We start from the raw sequence: 23,180 nt of genomic DNA, 5'->3' as shown, positions 1-23,180 counted from the left end.
GAAATTTATTTTAATACGATGACAAAGACCACCCCACATTCCAGCCTTCCAAAACAAATCAAATTCACACGGAATGGAGAACATTTGAAAAAGCACAACAAATCATGATCATCAATCTCAAAAAAATTTTCAACATTGTATTTTTAGCATTTTCGCTTTTATTGTAACCTTCTAACACTTCTTCGTGTTATCGTCTTTTGAAAACACAAGGAAATAACATTGTAAAAAAGAGAGTCTGCTGTACATATAATACACGAGTTAAATTACATTTTAACAATTTTGTACTCTGAGAATTAATATTCTGAGAATAATTAAATATTTTCTCATCATCAATACACATTCATCATCAATTCCAAATATTGATAATTATAATAATTTTATATTAATAATAATATTCATATTCATCAAAGAAAATGGGTAATGCCTCCCGTTCAGAAAATTCAATCACTAAATTTCTCTTGCGTGAAGACGAAGATGATGATGCCTATGAACGTCCACAAAATAATAGCGCTCCAACAACAACAACAACAGCAAATCAAAAACAACCAATAACAAAGCCACAAAGAAGTCCCAAGGTTGGAGATCCATTTGTGGACTTGGGTGTAATGTTATCGATAGATAGTGTATATCATGGCTATCAAATTTTGAACTTAATCGGAAAGGGTAGTTATGGTGAAGTCTATCTTGTTAAAAAGGGAAGCAATAATCTTGCATTGAAAGTGTTAGAGCTTCCAAAAACTACAGATAGAGAAGCCGCAGAAGCTATCGATAGAGAAATTAAGATACTTAAAAACTTGAAACATCCAAATATTATGCTTTTCATCGAGGAATTTCCTCTCAAAGATCAAATGGATAAGAGTTGTGTTGGTGTAGTAACAGAATACTGCCAAAAAGGTACTATTGGAGATATTATTGAAAAGGATCAACATGTTAATATTAATGTTTGGAGAGTTCTTTCGTGGTACACTCAACTTTGTAGTGCTTTGATGTATTGTCATGAAGAAGGTATTATTCACAGAGATATTAAGGTATGTTTGCTATTATGTAAATATGATAATTTACACACCCAATAATAATAATAACAATATAGCCATCTAATATGCTTCTCGGAGAGGATGATACATTGAGATTATGTGATTTTGGTCTTGCCAAAATGCTCAATAGTAAGGGAGCTGTAACATACACAATTTGCGGAACACCACTCTATGTTGCTCCAGAAATTGCTCTTCAAAGACCATATGCCTACAGTTGTGATATTTATAGTATGGGCTTGTGTGTTTTTGAATTAACTTGCCAACAACAACATGAAGCTTTCTATAGAGCTGTTTTGAGAGAAAGAGACAAAATTCCTGGAATGTTTGAACGTATCAAACTTTCTTCATTGAAGGATCTTATTAGAAAGATGGTAGAACCAGATCCAGATCTTAGAATTACTGCCAATAATCTTTACAAACATCCATATATGAGATGTTATCGTTATTTGACTGGTAATCCAGATTATTCACTTAATTCAAACGAAGGTGCTGATATTTACTTTTTGTCTGCAATAATTGAATCAATTGTTTATGAAGGATTGCAAGCCTCAGAATCCAATAGAACTTTACCAGTGATTACTAGAGCAGTCAGTTGTATTTTAACATTTATTAATGAATCATGCATGATTGAACTCCTTTCTAAGGAACAACAAAACTTGAAGGCATTATATGCTCTCTATAATGACTCTCATTTGAGTGCTACTGTCAAGTCAGATATTCTCCAAATATTCTTGGATTTCATAGACATGTCAGAGAAATGTAAGAAGCATACAGCTGTTACAATTATTGATATTGCACAAAAGTGTTCTGAATCTGATGAATCAAACATTACCAAATTCATTTCTTTAATTCTTGAAAAGTATTCCTCTTTCCAAGATACAATCAATAATCAATTAGATCTTAGAGAAATGCCAAAAGCCTCAAGAATTTTGCGAAACAGAAAATAAATGTAAATATTAACGTATCATCATATTTCAATAATATAATTAATCGGAAGGCTTTTTTTCCATTAAAGTTACCAAACCAACCTCAAATAAACTCAATTTAAACCTGCTCACAAAATCCATAAAGAAAAAATGAGTCAACAACCAAACAATGAATCAACTGATCAACAAGTAGCTGATAACACCGTCGAAGCTGATCAACAAGAAGAAGCATCATCATCATCGGATCAAGGCTCATGGTGGGGATCGTGGAGTTCAACAATAGGAAATGTTGTGAGAGTGATGAATCAACAGACCAATCAATTTGGACAACAATTACAAAAGCTCGTAGAAGAAGAAGAAGGTGATGAATCAACAACTCCTACAACAACCGAAGAAAAACAAGTTGAAGAAGAAAATGGTGAAATTAATGATAATGGAGGTGAGGCTAATACTTCCTCTCTCATTGAACAAACAGAAAAAACCATTGAAACTTCTTTCAAGAATGCCGAAAGCACAATCAAATCATTCTTTAGTACAATTTCAGGGGTGACAAGTACAGTCTATGCAGAAACATCACAATTGGTTGATGAGACTGTTGAATTAAAATTTGTGAAAGGCTTGGCAACTCAATTCGGAAAAACTGTGCTAAACACTTTGGAAGAGGCTAGCAAGATTTTATATGATGCTGAGGAGGTGGGTTTTTGTGCGATTTTAATATTCTAATGTATTTGGTAGTCTGATGATGGAATTCACATTTTTGTCAATTTTAAAGAATTATTTATTGAATATGAAGGTTTGAAACATCTTCAAGAAATTGCTGCTCTTGCCAAGAATTGTAATCAAGAATTAGAGAAATATATGGAAGAAAGAACTGACCAAGAACGTGAAAAGATTGAAAGTATGTTTTTATTATGTTTAGAACAGTATCAAAATAATTTTATTAGAAATTTTAAGAGAATTGAGAGAAATTATGATAGAATCAACCCAATTTAGTACAAAGGAAGTTGAAGAAAAGAAATCAAGTTATCAATATATTGCTAATCTTCCAGTTGGAAAGGAAGTTATAGAAATGACAAATAGTTCTGTGGAGCTTTCTAAGAATGCCTACAATAATTTGGAAGATGTTCTTGCTTCTACAACAGAGGTGAGTGAAATGCTTCAAACCTCAACAATTTTATTGGAAAAGAGCAAGGCAGAATGTTATAGATCTCTTGCTAAATTGGCCTCACTGGCTTCTAATCATGTATGTATTATTTCATCTTTGTGAAATGTAGTAACACAACACTAGATCTTGATCCTTTCTAAACACTTGATGGATTCTAATAATTCTGGAATTCTTCCAATTCAATGGAAAGATACTGATTCAAACTCTAAGGATGCTAAACATGTGGCCACTTTACTTCGTGACTATTTACTTTTCCTTTATTCACAATTAATAGAAATCAGTAACCAATACACTGAAGCTTTAAAGAAGAATACTCAAATTGTCGGAATCAAACTTGATGAGCAACAAAGAGAAAAACTTGAAGTCCGAGCAATGAAAATGGCTTCCAGACTTCACATCCACAGTGATAAGGCACTTTCAATCATTATCAGTTGTGATAAGGAATTTTTAGACATTCTCCAATATCTTGCTTCTGTCTGGATTCAATAAATATTATTATGCCACTTTTCAACTTGTTTCCAGCCCAAATAAGGATGTTTGTGCATGATTCGCCGAAACTTAGTAAAAAACCACACAAGTCAAACACAAAAAAATGATCAAACGACCAAACACAATGTGCACTGCTGTTACTTCTTCCTTAATCACCCATAAATTTACCCACCCATCATTCATACATGGAGTATTACATAGTCCTCTGAAGAGTAGAAACAGTTCCAAGTTGGCTGCAACCACAAGACACAACACAATTCAACAACCACAGAAACGAACATTTTTCTTTAAAAAGAAGGCAGACAATTTGCCAGTGGAAACAACAAACTCCCAATGGGGAAAGGAAAGGAGAAAGCCTAAACTAGTTGATGATGGAAGCTTTAGAGCTCTCTTTTTGATTGCTTGCAATAATTTGAGAAATATTAAGAAAATTTTAACTCCATTTGAAATTGCCGTTATTGGAATGGGTATTTTCTCAACCGTGACAGTTGTTTATAGATATCTCAAGATTGTGTAATGTAAATAATAACCAACTTTTCTTTTTAAAATTATTGTTTGAATAATCTATTGAGATCGGGAAATTCATCGCATTATCAATTAATATCCATGTAAGTTTCAATGACATATCGAAAGATTATTCAACTAATTTTAAAACAAAAGGATTATTGTCCTTTGTTCAATGATTCAACTTTTTGTTTGAATTCCAAATTACTAGATTTCAATCGTTCAAAGATGTCTGTCATATTTGTCAGACAAGCTAGTTTGATATCATCAAAGAGATCTAAAGGCACATTGTCATCAACTAGTCCTGTAAGAAACGTATTAATTTCATGATATCTCGTCGAGGCATTTGGAATGTTAAGCTCCAGAGGAGAGTCATGCACCAAGTAGGTGTTGATAATCTTGAGGGCAACTTGCTTTCTATTCTTTTTTGAAATTTTTTTGAAATTCTCAATATCCTTATATGCAAGAATATTCTCGGGGCAATAACTTCGTCTTGCATAGTCCAATATGAGCCAGAATGTCTCTCTATTTCTGAGGAGGATTTCCATTTGATTTCCTTCATGAGTGATTGATTTTCTATCTTGTCTGATGGCATAAATTACTGGAAGAATGACTGAAATTAAAATTTCCAAAATTGGATACAATAATGCAGCAAATCCATATGGAACTATGTAATCTGTGAAAAATCTAATCACTTCAATTTGTCCACTTATAAGAAATGAAGCTGCCAATATAATCTGAATGATAATCATCACAATTGCTTCAATCTTAATTGACCACGTATCTCTATCCACAAAAAACAATAAAATAAAAAAGACAAACTCTAGAATGATGTAGAAAGCTGCCTCACTAACCATCAAAATTACTCCATTCGTAGTTGTTACACATCCAGTATCAAACTGAAACATGCTCACACTCCACAGGAAGATTCGTTTCCCTGAAGTGTTCCATAAAATCTCATCCACACCTCCAAAGATAGCCCAAACAGCCAAATGAAATCCAAATGCGAGAATATAAACCAGTACAATAAACTTGTTACTCAAAATAAAGTTAAGAATTTTGAAACTTTTGGAAAACATGGCCGATTCAGAATAGTCCAAGTAAGCTTGGTCTAAACCTTCCGAATTCGAATCAATATCACTCTTTTCCACAGAACTATTCGATGTAATATTCAATTCTTGTTCTGATTGAGCCTTATTCAATTCATTATTTTCCTTATTATTTTCTTCATTGTTAAATGTCAAATCAACTTGGACATCTCGAGTTGGACTTTTGACTTCTTCCTTCTCTAGTTCAGTATTCTTTTGAATATAAAACTCTTTGCTAGCTCTCACATTTGCTGCTTTCTTCAAATTCAATCGATACAAGAAGAAAGTTCTGACATATCTCAAAACAGTTGGCAGACAAATGGCAGGTGGCGTAATAAATATAGAGATACTATACAAAAAACAAGGCATCACCTTCCTCCCCACAATATATCTCAAACACGTCAACAAAACACACATAAAACTAGCAACAATTGTCAAAATCATAAATGTCGCATGACGTGCCTTGACATGTCCACTATTTCTCTTCCAATAAACTCCAAACACCCCAAAACAAACCAGAACAATATAAAATATCAAAATTCCACTTGCAAATATCGGAGTGAAAATACTATCTGGACAAATATTGTTAGTAATTGTGGCATTGTATCCTTCTCTGCTCAGTTGACCTAATTCTAGCAATCTTTTATCACAAATTGATTGACCTGTAGTGATGTTTGGTGATGTTTCATATGATGATAGCAAAGACATTAAAATGGTTGTCAGGGTATTTTTTTTTAAATGAAATTTGGCATGTTGATTGGACTATTATGGAAATTAGGGTTTGGTTTGATAGATGGTGAGATGAAAATTTTAAGGCTCAGGTAATTATTGAATAAAGACTTGATGTTATTTGAAAAGATTTCAAAGTTGGCTTAATCTTCAGCTTCCAAATTATCAAAAGATTTGTTTTAAGATTTATTCTTGTATTGTTTCACTTTAAAACAAAAGTTGTTTCCAAATTGCTTAAAATCATGTGTGAAGTTAATCTTCAGACGCCTGCATAGGTCTAATTTCCATTTTTAACAAAAATTTAGTTGGTTAATAGTGGATTGATTTTTTGTAAAGAAAGTTTGGAAGTTGTGTGGAACTAGAGAATTGAAAAATAAACAGAAAAAAAAATGTTCATTAGAAGAACGCTCCTTCAGAGACGAAACTTATTTAAAGTGCAATCAACACGAGTTAACTATTTTGTAGCATTGGCAAAACTGGGATGTTACAATGAGCAATTTCACATTGCACTTTTTCATAGAAATGAAGATTCGAATAAGTTGGAGTTGGAAAATAGGTTTCGTATTTGTTCGGGTGGTTTAGAAAATATCAAAGACAAGCAAATTAATGGAGGTTTAATTGGACAAGAATTCAATCAAAATGAAAATCCGTTCAAGTCAACCAAGTCTTTATTAGATTACAAAAAACAAATCAAATTGGAAATTGAAAATATTGTGAAAGGAAAACAAACTAACAATGCAACAGATGAATTTTTATCATTATTAATTAAAAATAAGGAAACAAAAGAGGGAATTTTTTATGGAATTCCAAGTTTCCTGATTGATACGATTAAAAAACAATTGAAAAGTGATATTTTGAAAGATAATGAAGAATGGTTGTTTGATTATGTATTTAATGCGTTTAAAACTAATCCACTTCTGAAAGAATATGCTTCCAATCTCTATTCTTGTCACTTGTTAAAGAAATATTTGACTGAATATGTTTCATTGAATTTAGAAATTATTGAATTTAAGAAAGAAATTGATAATGCAGTTGATGAGACTTTGGAAAAAGAATTGTTCGAATCAGTTTTCTATTTTGCAAATTATGGACTTGCAATGAAGCTATTAAGCAGGGAAGAGACCATTCTCATGAAGAATATTTGTCAAAAGCATAATGAATGGAGTTTATTGAATAAGGATGATACTCTGTTTGATTTGGAGACTGGAATGGATATCAAGATTAATTCATGTATTGAACTAGTAAGGGCTGTCATTGATATTGTTGAAGGTAATTACACACAAGCCGAAACTCTGCTCAAAAAGGCAATTGAGCTAGACCAAAACAACGTGTATGCGAAAGGTTTCATATTGAAAGAGTGCACCCATAACTTGTATCCCGACAATATGGAGGAAACCAAGAGGAATATCGAAAGAATTACTGAAATTTTTGATAATCTGAGAAATAGGAACAGTGATAACTTTCCACTTTGTTTTTCTGATTATTTTATTTTGAAAGGTAGTGTGTTGTTGCATGCTGCTTCTCTTGTTCAAAGTACTAGAAATTCGAGCTCCGAATTTGTTGAATTCATTGAGGAATCGAAGAAATATTTAGAATTATCTGAAAAGGGCAGCAAAATTCCCCAACACAATATTGTTAATTTGATCAATAAGGCAAAAGTTCACATCTTGTTGGAAGATTATGGCACTGCATTATTCAATATTGAAAAATTATTGGCTGTCAACTTTGTTTTGACAGAATACCAATTAAGGGAATGCATCATTGTAATGGCCAATTCTCTAAGACTCTCAGGAAAAGCACAAGAGGCCATAAGAAGAATGGAACCATATGTTAAGGAACCTAATTCTGATATAGATTTGAGATATGCATGGTTGTTAGCTCATGAATCTCTAATCGAACAATCTGAAAATAAGAAAGCAGCTTTTGACATTTGTATGCTAGAGTATCAAAGCTTGTTAGATTGGATTACTGACAATCCAGAGTCAAATCCATACATCTACTGGTCACAAATCACTCAGTTAGAACAGAGAATTGAACAATTATCCCTTAAATATCAAAAATTGACTTGGAAATAACTCATTAGAATAAACCACAATTTTCTGCCTGACATCTAATTGTTATGCTTTATCAACCAATGCCCGTGAGGACGTTATACTAAGGCGAGTTAAGGGATCATAAGATTTCTAATGTAATCGGGTGTGGTATAGTGGTAGCATTCCAGACTGTCACTCTGGCGACCCGGGTTCAATTCCCGGCACTCGAGATTAATTTTGCCTCTATCTCCAACATTTGAGTTTTACTTTTTTTCATCACTTGGAGCAATGATATGTAATCTAGCTAAATAGCAATTTTCAAAGTTTCATATCTTAAAACCACCGAGAAAATAATCAAAGATTTGACACTCCCATTTTCCTTAAAAATATTGTTCAATATTGAATTGCCTCTTCAAATCTCCCACCAATGAACAAAATCTGACTTCCCATGGATCGAGGATTCATTGCAAAGATTGGGTTTTGATTGTGAGTTTACTTTAACTTTATTTCTTAATCAATGTCTGTATAATTTTTTCATACGAAATGATGTTCAAATCAAAGTAATATTTCAATTGGTAGATTAGACGGGAAGCCTGCCAGGAATATGGCGACAATCCCGCTACAGTCTTTGACTGTATGAACAGTGAAGGCAACGAAGACAGAATCTTGTTGGTTCAGGTTTTGTTTGAAGAAACTGATTCGGTTGATCAACCTCGTATTTATTGAACATTTGCCATGTTGAATTGCTTGATCTAAATTTTGGTTTGATATTTTCTTAATCAAATCGAAATTGAAACTTCATCTATTTCAATTCTGAATTATTTAAAAGTTGAAATATAACATTTTTTTCGATTTGTGTTTTGGTTCCTGTACAACTGTATCATAAAAAAACAAACAACGATTATAATTCAGGTTTCAAAAGCCATACATCTAGAAATATTTTAAGATTTGTTTGAAATTGCACACTTTGCTTTCTTCAAACTTACCTTGAAGGACAATTCAGTGATCAAGAAATCAATTTGAATCTGGAAATTGCCTTGCTCATCTGGTATGACTTCTCGATGTTAGTAATAGAAAATTACGTGAACAACTAATTAAAACAAAAAGACTACAGCACCACAGGTTCCCAAGTTGTCTCCAACCTCAGTACTGATGTGGCTCGACGATGCTTAACTTCTCAAATCGGACGGGATGAGGTGCACTCATCGTGATATGGCCGTAGCCATCTGAATTTGAGAAATATCATGGTTATAGGGCGTAATGCCTCAACATACTCTACTGATCGTTATTATTGGTTTAATTTCAATTAAGGATCTTAAAATCGGATTTTATCAATTGAGTGGTAGTGGTGAATCTAAAGGATTGTATTTTCTGTAATTTTTCATTATTGAGCTGTGCTTGGGTGTATCATTTGTAACCTTGATCTTGTTCATTAAGAGAACGTTGTTCTTAAAACCATCAACAGCTTATGACCTCATACGAAAACCTATAACTATCATCCATTAAATAAATCAAACGTTTTCCTCATTCCTCTTCATTTGTCTTGCCCTCATGAAAATATATTTAATTAATAAAATGAGTCCAATAACTGAGAAAATTAATGTTAATGTATATAATCCCAATTTTGAATAGCTTGTTCCCTTTAATTGCTGCCAAAAATCAAGAATAAATTGTGCCTCAAAAGTATGCCATGAATTGCCTTTAGTATGGGCAAGAAATGATGATTGTTGCGATCCATAAATTGATAAATCCATAAGTGCAACATTTCCAGTTATCTCAATTCCGTCTCTTTGATCTATTATTTAATTATTCAAATATGAGGTTGCAGCAATCATTTCAATACTTACATTTCTTTGCCTTTTCTAACGTGAACTGTCTGTAACATTCTGAGAGGAAAAGTGGACCTCCTGTTAACATAACATAGGCATATCTAGCTATTGGAATGTAGCTTAATAACTTCCATCTAGAAAACTCAGCCACTGATCTCTGAACCACAAATTGGAAGAATTCAGAATTGCGTGCCCCAATCAAAAAATCATTAGAAATTCCGAATGGATATGTTTTTGGAACTACTGCTGAAAATTTTGGTTTCATTTTTGCAATTCTCTGAAACTCTATCTGAATACTCTGCCATTCTGGCTCAAATTTTGATTCATTGGATCCTGTTTCTAATGAATCTTTGAGGTATTGAACCATTTTGTGGAACTTTTCCTTCAATGTTAAAACTTGATTAGAATTCTTTTGTTTGAATGCTTCAATGATATGGTAGAGTTCCAAATATCTTAATAGCTCTTCAATATCCCTTATCGGTCTAACATCTAAATCACTGTATATACCTCCAATTCTAGAAAGCCAACAATATCTAATAGCATCAATCTTTTGAATTTTCATTGGAATGCTCTTAAAGAATGAGTCATAATAATTCTCATTAAATTCTGAGACTGACTTCCAATCACTTGATTGAACAAATTGATCCATCTCCTCATCAATCCATAAATTGTAATTATATGTAACAGAAACCTCCCTTCTCAAATCTGGATCAATCTTATCATCCAAATAATCATTGACATACAAGTCTTTGTATTGGACCCACCTTTCTGGAGAATCCTTCCAGTGCTCTGGCATTAAATTTAAATCCTTTGTCTTGTAAGTTTGATGAATGGATCTGGTGATGGTACTTGGTCTAATCAATAATTTTTTATAGAAATTCTCAATAATGTCATCAATAATTGGAAATAGCTTATCCCCAATCCTTCTCTCTTGCATGACAATTTTCAATTGATACAATACTGAGAAATCTTTCAGAATTTCAGATGATTCCAATCCAAATAATTCCAATCCTTTCCTATTAATTAAATGAATTCCACTCTCCTTTTCCACTTTTTCTACAAGATTTCGTTCCTCCAGAGGACTAATTTTTGAATTTGCCTCTAATATTCTCAATCCAGTCTGAGAGAAGTGTTTCGAATTCCAATAAACCAATCGCAACAAGGGTAAAGCCCACACAAAGAAGGCAATTATTAGTAAAAGTAATCCCATCAATGAAGCCGCTCGAATCATTCTCATCCCGAAGGGAGAACACGAACAACAAAAGCAGCAACTAGTTGTTTTGCTTGTTGTATTCAAATCAGTTTCGCCATGTAAATTAAATTTAGCTGATGAATTGTCTACTTGATTCTCTAATATTTCGGAGGGATGAGCAGATTTACTAATATTTGTTGGTGGTGAAGAGGATGAGAGATTGTCATGAAAGATATCATGTGATTCTCCTTGTTTTCTATTGTGCATTTTTTTGAGTTATCAAAATAGGTACATTATTTCTTTATTTAAAGATAACGAGAAGTACTATATGGTTAAAAAGTAAATTGGCTGCAAGTTTTATTCAACCCTCTCAAAATGTGACAATAAAACTGTGTGATGAATTAAATTATTGATCCTTCTTGGAGTCATTCTTTCTAGCATTCTTGTGATCTTCGTGGGTTCTGGCAACTCTGTTGAATGGAGTATAACCATCAGTTGTAATATATTCCCAGAGAGCATAAGTCCAAGATTCAGTAACCTTCAAATTGTTATAATATTCAGGAGCAATTTCCTTCAACTTTGGAAGATTGCAACCTGGAATCTTTGGGAAATCGTGATGTTCATTGTGATAACCAACATTGAACATGAACAAGTTACCAATACCATAATAACTGTATGTTTCTTGTCCTGGTCTTGTCACAAAGTGCTAATAATTGTTGTAAATATTACTATCATCATGATGAAAAACTTACTTCAGAAATAAAGTGACCAGCCAATGGGTGCAAACCCAATCCGAAAAAGTCAGAGCCCAAGAAATAGATGATAGACATCCAACCGAAGAAATAGGTTACAACACCGACGAATGAGAAAATAACAGCTTGGTTAATTAATTCCCACTTGTTTGGAATTTTTGGGAGGAGGAACAATGGTCTCAAAGCATAGAAAAAGACCATGAAGAGAACGTGGAGGAATTTAGTGTAACGAGTGTTGAAGAATTTTGCTTCTATAGGGGTTCCGATGTCGGTATCAAGACCCAAAACTCCTTGATAAACGTGGTGTTCATGATGGTAACGTTTGAAGGACATGGCAAAAGGAACAGCAAGTGGAAGGTTACCAAAAATTGCCATCATGTAATTGTATTCCAAAGTTTCAAATCCAACACCTGAAAGATTAGATAATTAAATTGAATAATTATGCATATGATTTTTAAAATTTAACAATAAAGAATAATGATCAAACATACCATGAGTCAATTCGTGGATACCAACAGTCAAACTAGTGTTACAAGTACCACCAATAACCCACATACAAGCAAGGACAATGTACCAAGCAGGTTTAGCAGTTACTACATAATAACAAGTGGCAAATTGGATAAGAACAAGGAGGAGAATCTTCCACTTGGTCATTGGATCAATACTGTAGAGTTCCTTGATTTGTGGATACTTCTTCAACAATTCCTTCTTTCTATTCCAATGAGGTTCATCAGTCTTGGTCCACAAGTAATCTTTTTGGTTGAGAAGGCTTGGATCAACGCCTGCCCAATTATTTTCCTTTGTAGGGGCCATAGTTTATAGTACAATAGTATAGTTATTAAAATAAACAACAAAGAGTGATTGATTCAAATATCAACAAAACTGAAGCAGCAGCAATGAATATTGTATGAAGCAACCAAGTGGTATTTTCGGGTTTGTGTTGTTTTTTTTGTGAGTGGAAAAAGATTCGATTTTCAAAACCACTGTGTGATGACTTTTTCGCAAAGCGCACTGGTATTTGTCTCATCTTCCAACGACAACAATATTGGCTTGGAAAAAGGTCATTGAGCATATTGGATAATATATAAAGGAGAAGGTTATTTGTTATCTAGGTTGAGTGTCGTTACTCCTAGCATTAATAATTTGAACTTTTTCAGAAGGAAAATTGTGTGAGTAACAAAGTCATGAAAGGAACAACACTGTTCTTCTGTCGAGTTGAAAAAATGCGGGAAATGAATGTTAGACTACAGGTTATCACAACTTCCAACTTGAATCAAACTCTACTTGTTTGGCAAAAACTCGAAAAAATTCCTTATTTGAGAGAAAATGTGTTTGGATAATTTTTTATCTGCGGTTTGCGAAGATTCCTTAGCGCGTTGATGAACTTTTTAATTGCTTAATGGTTCGATTTTGGCGCTTGAAATATGTTCAAAATATTAAGAATAATGACACACTACAGTTGAGTTGGGATTTCAGTGGAGGCATCACTTGTCAAACCAATTTCAATAATTACATAAGAAAAAATGAGAAGACGATACTTGTTTTTAGCAACCAAAATCTTCTTGTTGTTGGCTGGTTTATTAATGTTTGGTATCGGAGTGACGAACTTTGCATTGGAAATGACTTTGGAGAATTATTCAATAACAAGAAGTGGACCGCTTGCGTTTGTCGTTACTCAACATTTAACAGGTTCGTAGATGATCAATTATTTTTATTAGAATCACAAACTATTTCGTCCCGTTTCTTCTCCGAATCAAAATGATGTAACATCTACAGCTGGTTCTCTAACTTTTTGTGGAATTGCTTGTTTCGTATTTTCTCTCATGCTCTTCTCACAGGAAAGAACTTTGAAACAGAGACGTGAAATGTTGAAGAGCAATCCACAAATGAATGAAGATCAACACATTTTACTTCGTCACTGGTTTCAAAAACAGAGAACTTATAATTTGTATTGTTCATTGCATTTGTGTTTTTGGATTGGATTGAGTAGTTTGTTATTGATTGGATTGGGTTCAGTGAGTCTTGCATTAATTGTTCAAATTTCAAATCCAACCATTAAATCAAGTGTTAATGACCAAAATGATGCAACAAAGAGTGGATTATTGCAAATGGGAGCTGCATTCTTGGGTGTTTCGTGTGGATTATGTATTTTAGGTTGCATTCCAATGTATATTATTGGTAGTTATTTGATTCACATTTTCAGAAATAAGGAAGAAAGTTCCACATCAATTGAGGGTAAATCTCATGAAGCTCATATTGGTGCAACACCTATTGTTGAATCAAAATATGTATTGATTAGTAATCAGGATTTGGATGATGAAGGAATGGAAGATGATGAGGATGATATCATGTTGATTCAAAGAGCAACTGTAGATCAACGATAAATTGTACCAATAAATTCAATAATCGATATTGTGATTGAAAATCTTTTCTGGACTATTACAATCATAACTATTTCATATTTTGTAAACCAATCAACATAAAAAAATGGGACAACAAACATCAACAGAGACGCCCTCATCATCATCTCTGAATCACCAAGCAAGAGATGAAAATAAAATCCCCTCCCGTGAACAATCTGAAAATTTACTTTATTCTACAGGAAAATCCCTACATTTTCCCGTGTTGGAATTACCAAGAGGATTCAAGAGGAAATCTATTCTTTCTACTATTGTTTCGGATGTAGAATTGCTTCCGATAGGAATTTTTAATGGAATTAGGAGAGGATATGGAGGCAATGATGAGTATTTCAATCAGGGTGAGGAGAAGGATGGTTGGTTGACGAATTTTCCTCATGAAATAATTTTACACATTTTACAATTTTTGGATATGGAAAGTATAGGGAGAATGCAACGAGTTTCAAAGAGATTTTTAATGTATTGGACCAGATTTGAAGTTCTGTGGAAGGATTTGAGGAGAAAAAGTCCAATGTTGTACATGTTTTCTGATATGGAAAGTTATGAAAATGTTAAAAATGTCTTGCTGAAGAGATTTGTAATAGATGAGGATGTTGAATTGCCTCAATGTGCCCAATACATATTTGTTGGGTCATCAGGGTGTGGTAAATCCACTTTGATTGATAGAGCTTTTAATCAATTACCATTTTCGGAAAATTATACACCCTCAATAACTTTCCCAGTAATTGACAAGCATTACCTTTATGGAAGTGGGACGGAATTTGCATTCAAGATTTGGGATACATGTGGAAATCAAACATATCTATCGCTATTCAAATCTGTTTATTCGAGAGCTAATGTTTTTGTGTATTGTTTTGATTTGAATAGTCATAAATCATTTGAGGAAATGATTGAAATTTATCACGAAATGACAGTCAAAGATATTTCAGATTACAATATCAATGATAGATGTTTCCTCTTACTCGGATTGAAATCAGATCTCGATCATCAAGTAACAAGACTTGAAATTTACAATTTTCTAAAAATGGTCGAGCCAGAGCCTCAACAAAAAACAATTCACACAACCAAAGTTCAATATTTTGAATTAAGCTCCAAAGAAGAGTGCTCTGATGATGACCTTCTCTTTCCATTCCTCTATGCTGTTGCCACTCTAAAAACCATGCTATAAACATCCATTTGCTTTGCAAAATGCTATATGAGGAACCATGGCAAGAGACGAGGCAATTGTTTAACATTGCCATGAAACCAGAATTCCAAGATCAAGTCGTAACTCCTGAGTCAATTGAATGTAAGAAGATTAATTAAATACTTAGAACCAACACAAGATCCAGATTATTGACAAAACCATCCATGTATCAATATTTTAAAACAAAAGAATACAAGAGAATGGAATTTACCTGTGAAAAATCATTCGAATATGTACAAATTATGTAATGAACAGGTTTAAGGTCAACCCAAGCGAAAAGCCAAGATTGTATGAACTGCTAATGGAACGTTCAAAGAATGAACAGTTATGAATTCATTCCTTCAAGCTGCAATGGACATTACAATGACAATGATGAGTCATGTCATGTACAGATTAGCTCATCATCCAGATTACCAAAAAAAACTTTACTACTATTAGAGGTATTTGGAGAGCCAAATTTAGACGAGGTTACTTCAGAGAACGGTCTATTAGTAAATGCAGAGCAATTCAAGAAACTAAAGCTCACTAAAAACTTTGTGGAAGAAGTTTTACGCCTCAATCCCTTTGGATTTTGGCAAGAATACTCAATAACGATACAGAACTGGGAGGATAAAATATTCCAAAGGGTACAACAGTTATTGCACTCCAAAGACGTGCTTGTTTGAGTGAAGAGTTTGTGCCACGAGCTCAAGAATTCATTCCAGAAAGACATGAAAGAAATTCACCATTGGCAATGAAGAGTTCATTTGTAAACAGTCCATTTGGTGTTGGTGTAAGTTTTCTATCAATTACTTCAAATAACTTGCGAATTAAGGCAAGAAAATGCCCAGGTAGTAGAATTGCAACCTTAGAACTTTGCATGTCAATTGTCAACACTGTCAGACATTTCAAACTTTCCTTAGAGGAAAAGGAATTCCCAGAAATGAGCACCAATCGTTCCTTACTCTACATTGACATGCAAAAGCATCCACTGATCTTCTCTCCAAGATCCCATCTTGAAGATATCTGTAAGTGAATTGTTTGAATTATGTAAACTCATCTTTCAACGTTTCAATCACAATACTCCACACTTTAAGATATTGAGGTAGTTAAATAAATGAAGCTTTACACAATGTACGGTGCCTAATATCAACAAACCCAAATCCCTACAAAGAATCTTAGTTAGTCTAAAGATTTGGTCTCAGCTGTTATTGATATAACAGACATTAATAAAGTTTCACCAATTTGATTGTAATATATTTTAAGTGATGTTAATTGTTTCATTCCACTTATAAGTTTGGCTCCCTCATCACCAATTTGATTGGAATTAACATTAAGCGATGTTAATGATTTCATTTCACTTATGAATTTAGATCCCTCATCACCAATTTGATTGTCAGCAATATCAAGTGATGTTAATAATTTCATTTCACTTATGAATTTGGCTCCTTCTACACCAATTTGATTATCACTAATACCAAGTGATGTTAATTGTTTCATTTCACTTATGTATTTGGCTCCTTCCACACCAATTTCATTGTAATATATATCAAGTGATGTTAATTGTTTCATTTCACTTATGTATTTGGATCCTTCATCACCAATTTCATTGTAATATATATTAAGTGATGTTAAATGTTTCATTTCAGGTATGAATTTGGACCCTTCTACACCAATTTCATTGGAACCAATATTAAGTGATGTTAATTGTTTCATTTCACTTATGAGTTTGGATCCTTCTACACCAATTCGATTGAAACCAATATTAAGTGATGTTAATTGTTTCATTCCACTTATTGATTTGGCTCCTTCTACACCAATTTGATTGTTATATATATCAAGTGATGTTAATTGTTTCATTTCACTTATGTATTTGGATTCTTCTACACCAATTTGATTTCCACCAATATCAAGTGATGTTAATTGTTTCATTCCACTTATTGATTTGGCTCCCTCAGCACCAATTTGATTGTAATATATATTAAGTGATGTTAATTGTTTCATTCTACTTATTGATTTGGCTCCTTCTACACCAATTTGATTGCGATTTATATCAAGTGATGTTAAATGTTTCATTCCACTTATGAGTTTGGCTCCTTCTACACCAATTTGATTATCACCAATACTAAGTGATATTAATGATTTCATTCCACTTATGAGTTTGGCTCCTTCTACACCAATTTGATTGCGATCTATATTAAGTGATGTTAAATGTTTCATTCCACTTATGAATTTAGATCCCTCATCACCAATTTGATTGTCAGCAATATCAAGTGATGTTAAATGTTTCATTTCACTTATGAATTTAAGTTTATCTGAAGAGTTAAGCAACCCAAAAGAAAACTTAACATTTACAATACTGTTCATGAATTGACTTTTCATTAATAATTCAACTCTTTTTTCTGTTAATTTTTTTTTAAATTGAATAACAAGTTTTGAACGATCCTTGATCACATTAAACCATTGTTTTGAAATTAAAGAACAATTATTCAAAATAAACCACGAATCATCAATCATGGAAATAATTTCAAAACAAACATCATCCGAAAATATAATATTCTCTATTAGCAATTCATTAATTATTATTATTATTATTATTTTGAAAATAACCCTTGTTCTCGAGAACATACCAACCTTCTTCTTGTTTTACCTCCATCATGATGATGATAATTGATTATTTGATGCTGAAAATATTGGTAGTTTTTTCTGATTAATATGACACAAGAAACGATACCAGACAAGCCATACCAACAGGAAACAATTAATATGTTGTGTTACAACAATTCTTGATGTTCCGTCATGTTCTAAAATAATACTTTTTTCTCTTGTGCAAACTATGTACCTGATTCGAATTAGGATGGCCTTATGAAGAGTTGATTTTTCCTCAGTTGATTGGCTAAAATCAAAGATAATAAAATTAAAAGGAAACGCCCACCGTGGGGGTCGAACCCACGACCACAAGGTTAAGAGCCTTGCGCTCTACCGACTGAGCTAGACGGGCTACGTTAACGTTTGCTTAATTACCCTTAATAAAGTGTTTCACAACCAATGATGATTTCATCTTGTTTTTGATTTATTGTCAATGCCGTAGTTAAGGGTCCAAATATTAAGCATTTCCGTAAATACTTAAATATCAATGGTTACTTTACATATAATAAATTTCTAATAAGTATTAAATAATTATTGAAGTATTCTCTTAAAGAATTTAACTGCCTCATCCTTTGCTTGTTCAGCAGCTTGAGCAGCAATCTTATCCTCCGTATCAAAACGAACTGCAAATCCATGTCTCACTCCATTCCACAATTTAAATGTTGCATCCATTTCCTTATTTTCCAAAATTGATTGAGATAATAAACGTGCTTCCTCTGAGAATGCATGGTCAACCTCAGCACAAATGAATAAACTTGGCTTTTTCAATGCCTCAATATCAGATGGAATTTCAAGCATTGATGGATGAGCCAAAACAACTCCATCCACCAAATCATCCAATTGACCTAATTGAATGGAACCCCAACCACCCCAACAAAATCCAATTACTACAAGTTTTTTAATTCCTTCCTGTTCTTTCAGTGCTCTTGTATAACTTTCAATAATTGGGAATTTATCACGTCCATTTCTAGCTCTCCAAGGATTAAAATCAAAACTTGACATGTTTGACAGGACTTGAATTGGAACACCATCACCATTGAAAAAATCAGGTAAATAAACATCAGCTTGTGCTTCTTCAGAGAAGGTATCAACCAAGAGTTGATTATTAATGAATGGCAATCCGAAAGCATCATGAATAAATAAAATGGCCTTTCCATTACTATTCGAATGTTTTTTCACATAGGTTTCTCTTCCGGAAATTTGAGTGAGTGTACCTGTTGGAGTACCTGTGTGAATGTGTCCTTGCTTACAACAGTCGTGCATTTTTTTTTTGATGAGTTTACATAAATTCGATTCTTGTTGATGTCTATTCGAATGGTGGACCAATAGTCCGCTTAAACATCCCTGCTTATTAGCAGTCGGGGAGGTGGATGTTTTGAGTTGATTATTAAGTGAGATGGTCCGCCAATTAAATCGTTTACAATGTTTTGATTTTCCAATTTTCAAATTAATTTGAAATTTAAAAAAATGTCAAAAACAAAAAGAAGGGAAAATGATGATAATTTTTCTAATAGGAAAAAGATGAAACAATCCATTGATGCACCTATCGGAATGAAATCCAATCCTGATTGTGAGTGTAATTGCTAAAATTATGTAATTTTTTATATAATAATTTCGAAATCAAGTATTTCCTGATGATATTTGTTATGAAATTCTTACCTTTTTGGATTCTTCAATGATTATACAAAGTTGTTTATTAATTTCTCGTAATTGGCATGAAGTAATCAAAAATAGGGCAAAACTTTCTGTTGATTTGGAGGTTGAGGATAAAATTGTGGAAAATATTGTTAAATCTGGAATTATTGGGAATATTGTTGAATTGAAACTTGTTGGGAATAGTGTTTGTAGAATTAGGACGAAAGGAGCTCAATTAATTTCTCAAAATTTGACTCAATTGACCAATCTTGATCTGAGTTATAATTCAATTGGAGATGAAGGAGCTAAACATATCAGTACAATGGCAAACTTGACTAGTTTGAATATATGTAGCAATCGTATTGGATATTCAGGATCTTTTTCTGTATTTGGAATGAAAAATTTGATTTCACTCGATTTGAGTTATTCAGCATTTTCATTAGAAAATGATGAAACATTTCAGATGAATGTTATTTCACAATCAAAAACTTTGAAATCACTTCGTGTAAGATATTCTGATCTTAATGATAGATCTGTAGAGAAAATTAGTGAAATTAAACAGTTAACAAAGCTTGATGTTTCGAATTGTCCAAATTTGTCTGTAGTTGGAGTCAAGTTCATTAGTCAAATGGAAAATTTAAATAATTTGAATATTAGTTGTAATTATATTGGAGATGAAGGGGCAAAAATTATATCCGAAATGTCACAATTAACAGACTTGAATATTAGTTATTCTAAAATTGGAAACACTGGAGCAATGTATATCAGTCAACTAGGCAAATTGACCACTTTGAATATCAGTACAAATAATATTGGTGCTGAAGGTGCCAAATCATTGAGTCACTTATCTCAGTTAACAGATCTCAATATCAATGCAAACAATATTGAAACTGAAGGCTTTTTAAATATAATTTTAACAATATTACCAAGAATAAAATGAAACTTTGAAAAATTGACTTGATTTCCAATGAATGGAATTGCTTGCACAAATAAATTCCATTTAGATGAGCTCACTAAATTTTTAAATAGTTAAATTAACATTTGGGAATCGTTGTAAAATAATTTCTGAAAATTTTTCACTGCCATTTTTGGTCATTTTGGTAAACTCTAAAATTAATTCCTTAATATTTGGAAATTGAACGTTTTGTGCCAGGTAGAGGGCACCTTCATCATCTATTGGATTTCCAGATAGGTCGAGTATCCTCAAATTGGTCAGGAAGGGACATTCAGCTAGGCACAACAATCCTTCATTTCCAATTTCATTGTACCTAAGATTTAGTTCAGTAATGGAGTCGTATTTGAGGGAATTTAACAAACACCTAAATCCCAAATCATCTAAACTGCAAGAGGATAGATCAAGTCGATTGATTGAGTTGGATACTATGATGTGAGAAGTTTCTAATTCTTGCATTCCTGTTAAACCTGCATGGTATAGACTAATTTCTGAAAGTTTTGGTAAATTAGGGCAAGATATCAATGACATAAAGCTTTTTAAATTCAAACTACATCTATACAAATTCAAATGTGCTAGATTTTTCATATTGGAGCTTTGTAAAAGAGGCTCCAATTCTGAAATTACATTAAATTCCAATAATAGATTTGAAATATTACACAGTGTTTCACTTTCACAAAGATGTCTAAGCCCTTCATCACCAATGTCATTATAAGTCAAATCTAAATATGTTAATTTTGAAAGATGTTTGCTTTTGGACAATGTAAGAGCTCCCAATTGAGTTATTGAATTATATCCTAAGCACAATTTCTCCAAGTTCTTCAGTGGACATTCACTAATTTGTAAAACTGTTGTATAATCAATAAAGCAGTTATCCAAATTCAAGCATGTCAAATTTTGCATAAAATCACATGAAAATATATCAGAAATTGACACGTCCCTTTGCATGGTCATCTTCAACAATTTCAACTTTTCCAGTTTGTTTTTACAAAATCCCTCTCTTATAATACAAGAATCTGAATTGACAGTTCCAATAATAATTTCCTCAACATTTGGAAAAGAATCATCCAATAAAGTTGAACTAATTTGTGGAACCATTTCAATCACTCCTGAGTTTCTAACAATAGAAGGATTACAAAATGAATCAAAAGCTTTGAAATGTAATTTTTGAATTATATTTCGGAAATATCCAGCACGAATACAAGTCATCAGAGATTCTTCTTTTTCACGGGGAATGATCAGAGAGTACCGACCTGTAAAATATTCTTTTACATGACCAGCATCATTATGATTTCCCACAATAAATAAATTCCATTCTTTACAAACTAATCTTGCTGTTTCGAATAACAATTTTAATGGAAAGCATGGTAATATTTGATAAAACAAAACATCCGATGATGATAACGGTGCTAACAGGCCAGCCTGTATGACCACTTGATCTTCAACTGCCAATGACTTGACAGTTTTCGATTTTTTAACTTTTTTAACTTTTTTAACTTTTTTCATTTTTTTAAAAACTTTCAAATTATTGTGTTATGTTGTAAACATTTGGGCTAGCTCCTTAAATTGTTGTAATTTTTCCATTCACTATTTAAAAATTATAACAAAAAACTGTTCATTGTAAAAAACAAAAAACGAACTTTGATCTATGAAAAAACAATTTTCAAAAAAAAAATGATTCAATTCTTGGATCCGAATGTTGTGCAATTTGAAATTTTACCTCATCTCGATGATCGATCCGTTATTTCACTCCTATCGACATGTAAAATTGTCCATCAGGTAATTTCTATTCCGGACTATATCGAAACAAAATTGAAAATAATGGATGAAGAAATTTTGAGTCAGAAATTCAATGAGTTGGAACAAAGTCCAATCCAAGTGAATAGAATTAATGAAATATTTAGATTAGCATATTTGAATTTTAGAGAAGGAATGTTCCAAACAGAAAAGCAATTGATAGGAACAGTTAAAGTGGATGAGGCACAATGTTATGGAAAATTGAAATCTCAATATACTCTTTTAAAGAGATATGTTTTCAAGAATTCTAACAAATTATCACCACACTGTAATAGGAGTGTTTTTTCAGGTTCAACAGGATTTTGGAATTCTCATAGTGTTGATTTTAAAATCTCAAAAGAGAATACTATATATTATTGGTCCATAGTACTTACAGCTTATGATTGGAAGATATCAAATGGCTGGGCAATAATTGTAGGTTTTGCTGAAGAGGATGCTGTCTCATCACTATATGATAAATGGATTCTATATGGCTATTGTATCAAATCGAATGCAACAGTTACAAGTAGTTATAAATTATACTCAGAGCACAGTGTGAATACTGAAGGAGATGTCATTGGAATTGAATGTTATATCCAAAACAAAACAGTCTATTTCAATGTTTACTCCCCTTCGAGGAACCATCAGACTTTTCAATTCGAATATGTTAATAGTAATATAGTACCAATGGTATCTCTGGTAGACTCTCAATCACTCCAATTACTTTCATTACTTCCGTGGGATGGACATGTGGAAAGCCTGAAATCCTTTGGAGAATGTGCAACAAAGATTTGTACAGCAGAAGAATGATAGTAATTAAACCCCGTATTCGATCCTTATCTAAA

The 23,180-nt window shown here is 32.7% G+C and overlaps 13 protein-coding genes and 2 non-coding genes across 15 annotated transcripts; 9 read left to right on the top strand and 6 right to left on the bottom strand.

The window, feature by feature from the left end:
* The first annotated feature begins 349 nt into the window (after window positions 1-349).
* On the top strand, window positions 350-1,997 carry NAEGRDRAFT_81130 (serine/threonine protein kinase nek4-like-like protein). The gene is made up of 2 exons (XM_002672778.1): window positions 350-1,028; window positions 1,091-1,997. Exons 1-2 carry the CDS (start codon window positions 414-416, stop codon window positions 1,979-1,981), a joined length of 1,506 nt encoding a protein of 501 aa, XP_002672824.1. The 5' UTR covers window positions 350-413; the 3' UTR covers window positions 1,982-1,997.
* A 113-nt stretch (window positions 1,998-2,110) lies between these two features.
* On the top strand, window positions 2,111-3,614 carry NAEGRDRAFT_72161 (uncharacterized protein; the record flags this gene model as incomplete). The annotated part of the gene is made up of 4 exons (XM_002672777.1): window positions 2,111-2,653; window positions 2,696-2,858; window positions 2,905-3,203; window positions 3,249-3,614. The coding sequence occupies 4 exons, from the start codon at window positions 2,111-2,113 to the stop codon at window positions 3,612-3,614; spliced, it is 1,371 nt and encodes a 456-aa protein (XP_002672823.1).
* A 124-nt stretch (window positions 3,615-3,738) lies between these two features.
* Window positions 3,739-4,131, top strand: NAEGRDRAFT_72160 (uncharacterized protein; the record flags this gene model as incomplete). The annotated part of the gene is made up of 1 exon (XM_002672776.1): window positions 3,739-4,131. The coding sequence occupies one exon, from the start codon at window positions 3,739-3,741 to the stop codon at window positions 4,129-4,131; it is 393 nt and encodes a 130-aa protein (XP_002672822.1).
* A 145-nt stretch (window positions 4,132-4,276) lies between these two features.
* NAEGRDRAFT_72159 (uncharacterized protein) lies at window positions 4,277-5,914 on the bottom strand (the record flags this gene model as incomplete). The annotated part of the gene is made up of 1 exon (XM_002672713.1): window positions 4,277-5,914. The coding sequence occupies one exon, from the start codon at window positions 5,912-5,914 to the stop codon at window positions 4,277-4,279; it is 1,638 nt and encodes a 545-aa protein (XP_002672759.1).
* A 410-nt stretch (window positions 5,915-6,324) lies between these two features.
* On the top strand, window positions 6,325-8,010 carry NAEGRDRAFT_72158 (uncharacterized protein; the record flags this gene model as incomplete). Its single annotated transcript, XM_002672775.1, has 1 exon — window positions 6,325-8,010. One exon carries the CDS (start codon window positions 6,325-6,327, stop codon window positions 8,008-8,010), a length of 1,686 nt encoding a protein of 561 aa, XP_002672821.1.
* Window positions 8,011-8,127: 117 nt separating this feature from the next.
* On the top strand, window positions 8,128-8,198 carry NAEGRDRAFT_t563. The gene has a single exon. It is a non-coding gene; the product is annotated as a tRNA-Asp (tRNA).
* A 1,606-nt stretch (window positions 8,199-9,804) lies between these two features.
* Window positions 9,805-11,256, bottom strand: NAEGRDRAFT_72157 (uncharacterized protein; the record flags this gene model as incomplete). Its single annotated transcript, XM_002672712.1, has 1 exon — window positions 9,805-11,256. One exon carries the CDS (start codon window positions 11,254-11,256, stop codon window positions 9,805-9,807), a length of 1,452 nt encoding a protein of 483 aa, XP_002672758.1.
* NAEGRDRAFT_83266 (sphingolipid delta 4 desaturase/c-4 hydroxylase protein des2-like protein) lies at window positions 11,256-12,681 on the bottom strand. Its single transcript, XM_002672711.1, has 3 exons — window positions 12,233-12,681; window positions 11,742-12,151; window positions 11,256-11,695 (listed from the first exon to the last, which is right to left on the bottom strand). Exons 1-3 carry the CDS (start codon window positions 12,552-12,554, stop codon window positions 11,396-11,398), a joined length of 1,032 nt encoding a protein of 343 aa, XP_002672757.1. The 5' UTR covers window positions 12,555-12,681; the 3' UTR covers window positions 11,256-11,395.
* Window positions 12,682-13,564: 883 nt separating this feature from the next.
* Window positions 13,565-14,125, top strand: NAEGRDRAFT_72155 (uncharacterized protein; the record flags this gene model as incomplete). Its single annotated transcript, XM_002672774.1, has 1 exon — window positions 13,565-14,125. The coding sequence occupies one exon, from the start codon at window positions 13,565-13,567 to the stop codon at window positions 14,123-14,125; it is 561 nt and encodes a 186-aa protein (XP_002672820.1).
* Window positions 14,126-14,228: 103 nt separating this feature from the next.
* Window positions 14,229-15,326, top strand: NAEGRDRAFT_52032 (small GTPase; the record flags this gene model as incomplete). Its single annotated transcript, XM_002672773.1, has 1 exon — window positions 14,229-15,326. The coding sequence occupies one exon, from the start codon at window positions 14,229-14,231 to the stop codon at window positions 15,324-15,326; it is 1,098 nt and encodes a 365-aa protein (XP_002672819.1).
* Window positions 15,327-16,505: 1,179 nt separating this feature from the next.
* On the bottom strand, window positions 16,506-17,982 carry NAEGRDRAFT_52031 (uncharacterized protein; the record flags this gene model as incomplete). Its single annotated transcript, XM_002672710.1, has 2 exons — window positions 16,506-17,638; window positions 17,958-17,982. The coding sequence occupies 2 exons, from the start codon at window positions 17,980-17,982 to the stop codon at window positions 16,506-16,508; spliced, it is 1,158 nt and encodes a 385-aa protein (XP_002672756.1).
* A 269-nt stretch (window positions 17,983-18,251) lies between these two features.
* NAEGRDRAFT_t560 lies at window positions 18,252-18,324 on the bottom strand. The gene has a single exon. It is a non-coding gene; the product is annotated as a tRNA-Lys (tRNA).
* A 179-nt stretch (window positions 18,325-18,503) lies between these two features.
* On the bottom strand, window positions 18,504-19,235 carry NAEGRDRAFT_72152 (uncharacterized protein; the record flags this gene model as incomplete). Its single annotated transcript, XM_002672709.1, has 1 exon — window positions 18,504-19,235. One exon carries the CDS (start codon window positions 19,233-19,235, stop codon window positions 18,504-18,506), a length of 732 nt encoding a protein of 243 aa, XP_002672755.1.
* Window positions 19,236-19,439: 204 nt separating this feature from the next.
* Window positions 19,440-20,547, top strand: NAEGRDRAFT_72151 (uncharacterized protein; the record flags this gene model as incomplete). The annotated part of the gene is made up of 2 exons (XM_002672772.1): window positions 19,440-19,542; window positions 19,598-20,547. The coding sequence occupies 2 exons, from the start codon at window positions 19,440-19,442 to the stop codon at window positions 20,545-20,547; spliced, it is 1,053 nt and encodes a 350-aa protein (XP_002672818.1).
* Window positions 20,548-22,233: 1,686 nt separating this feature from the next.
* Window positions 22,234-23,145, top strand: NAEGRDRAFT_72150 (uncharacterized protein; the record flags this gene model as incomplete). Its single annotated transcript, XM_002672771.1, has 1 exon — window positions 22,234-23,145. One exon carries the CDS (start codon window positions 22,234-22,236, stop codon window positions 23,143-23,145), a length of 912 nt encoding a protein of 303 aa, XP_002672817.1.
* Window positions 23,146-23,180: the final 35 nt, after the last annotated feature.

The sequence above is a fragment of the Naegleria gruberi genome, assembly GCF_000004985.1.
Source record: "Naegleria gruberi genomic scaffold NAEGRscaffold_51, whole genome shotgun sequence".
NCBI classification, from domain to species: domain Eukaryota; phylum Heterolobosea; class Eutetramitea; order Acrasida; family Naegleriidae; genus Naegleria; species Naegleria gruberi.
Note: the sequence above shows the minus strand (reverse complement) of the source record. Positions and strands in the feature narration are given on the sequence as shown.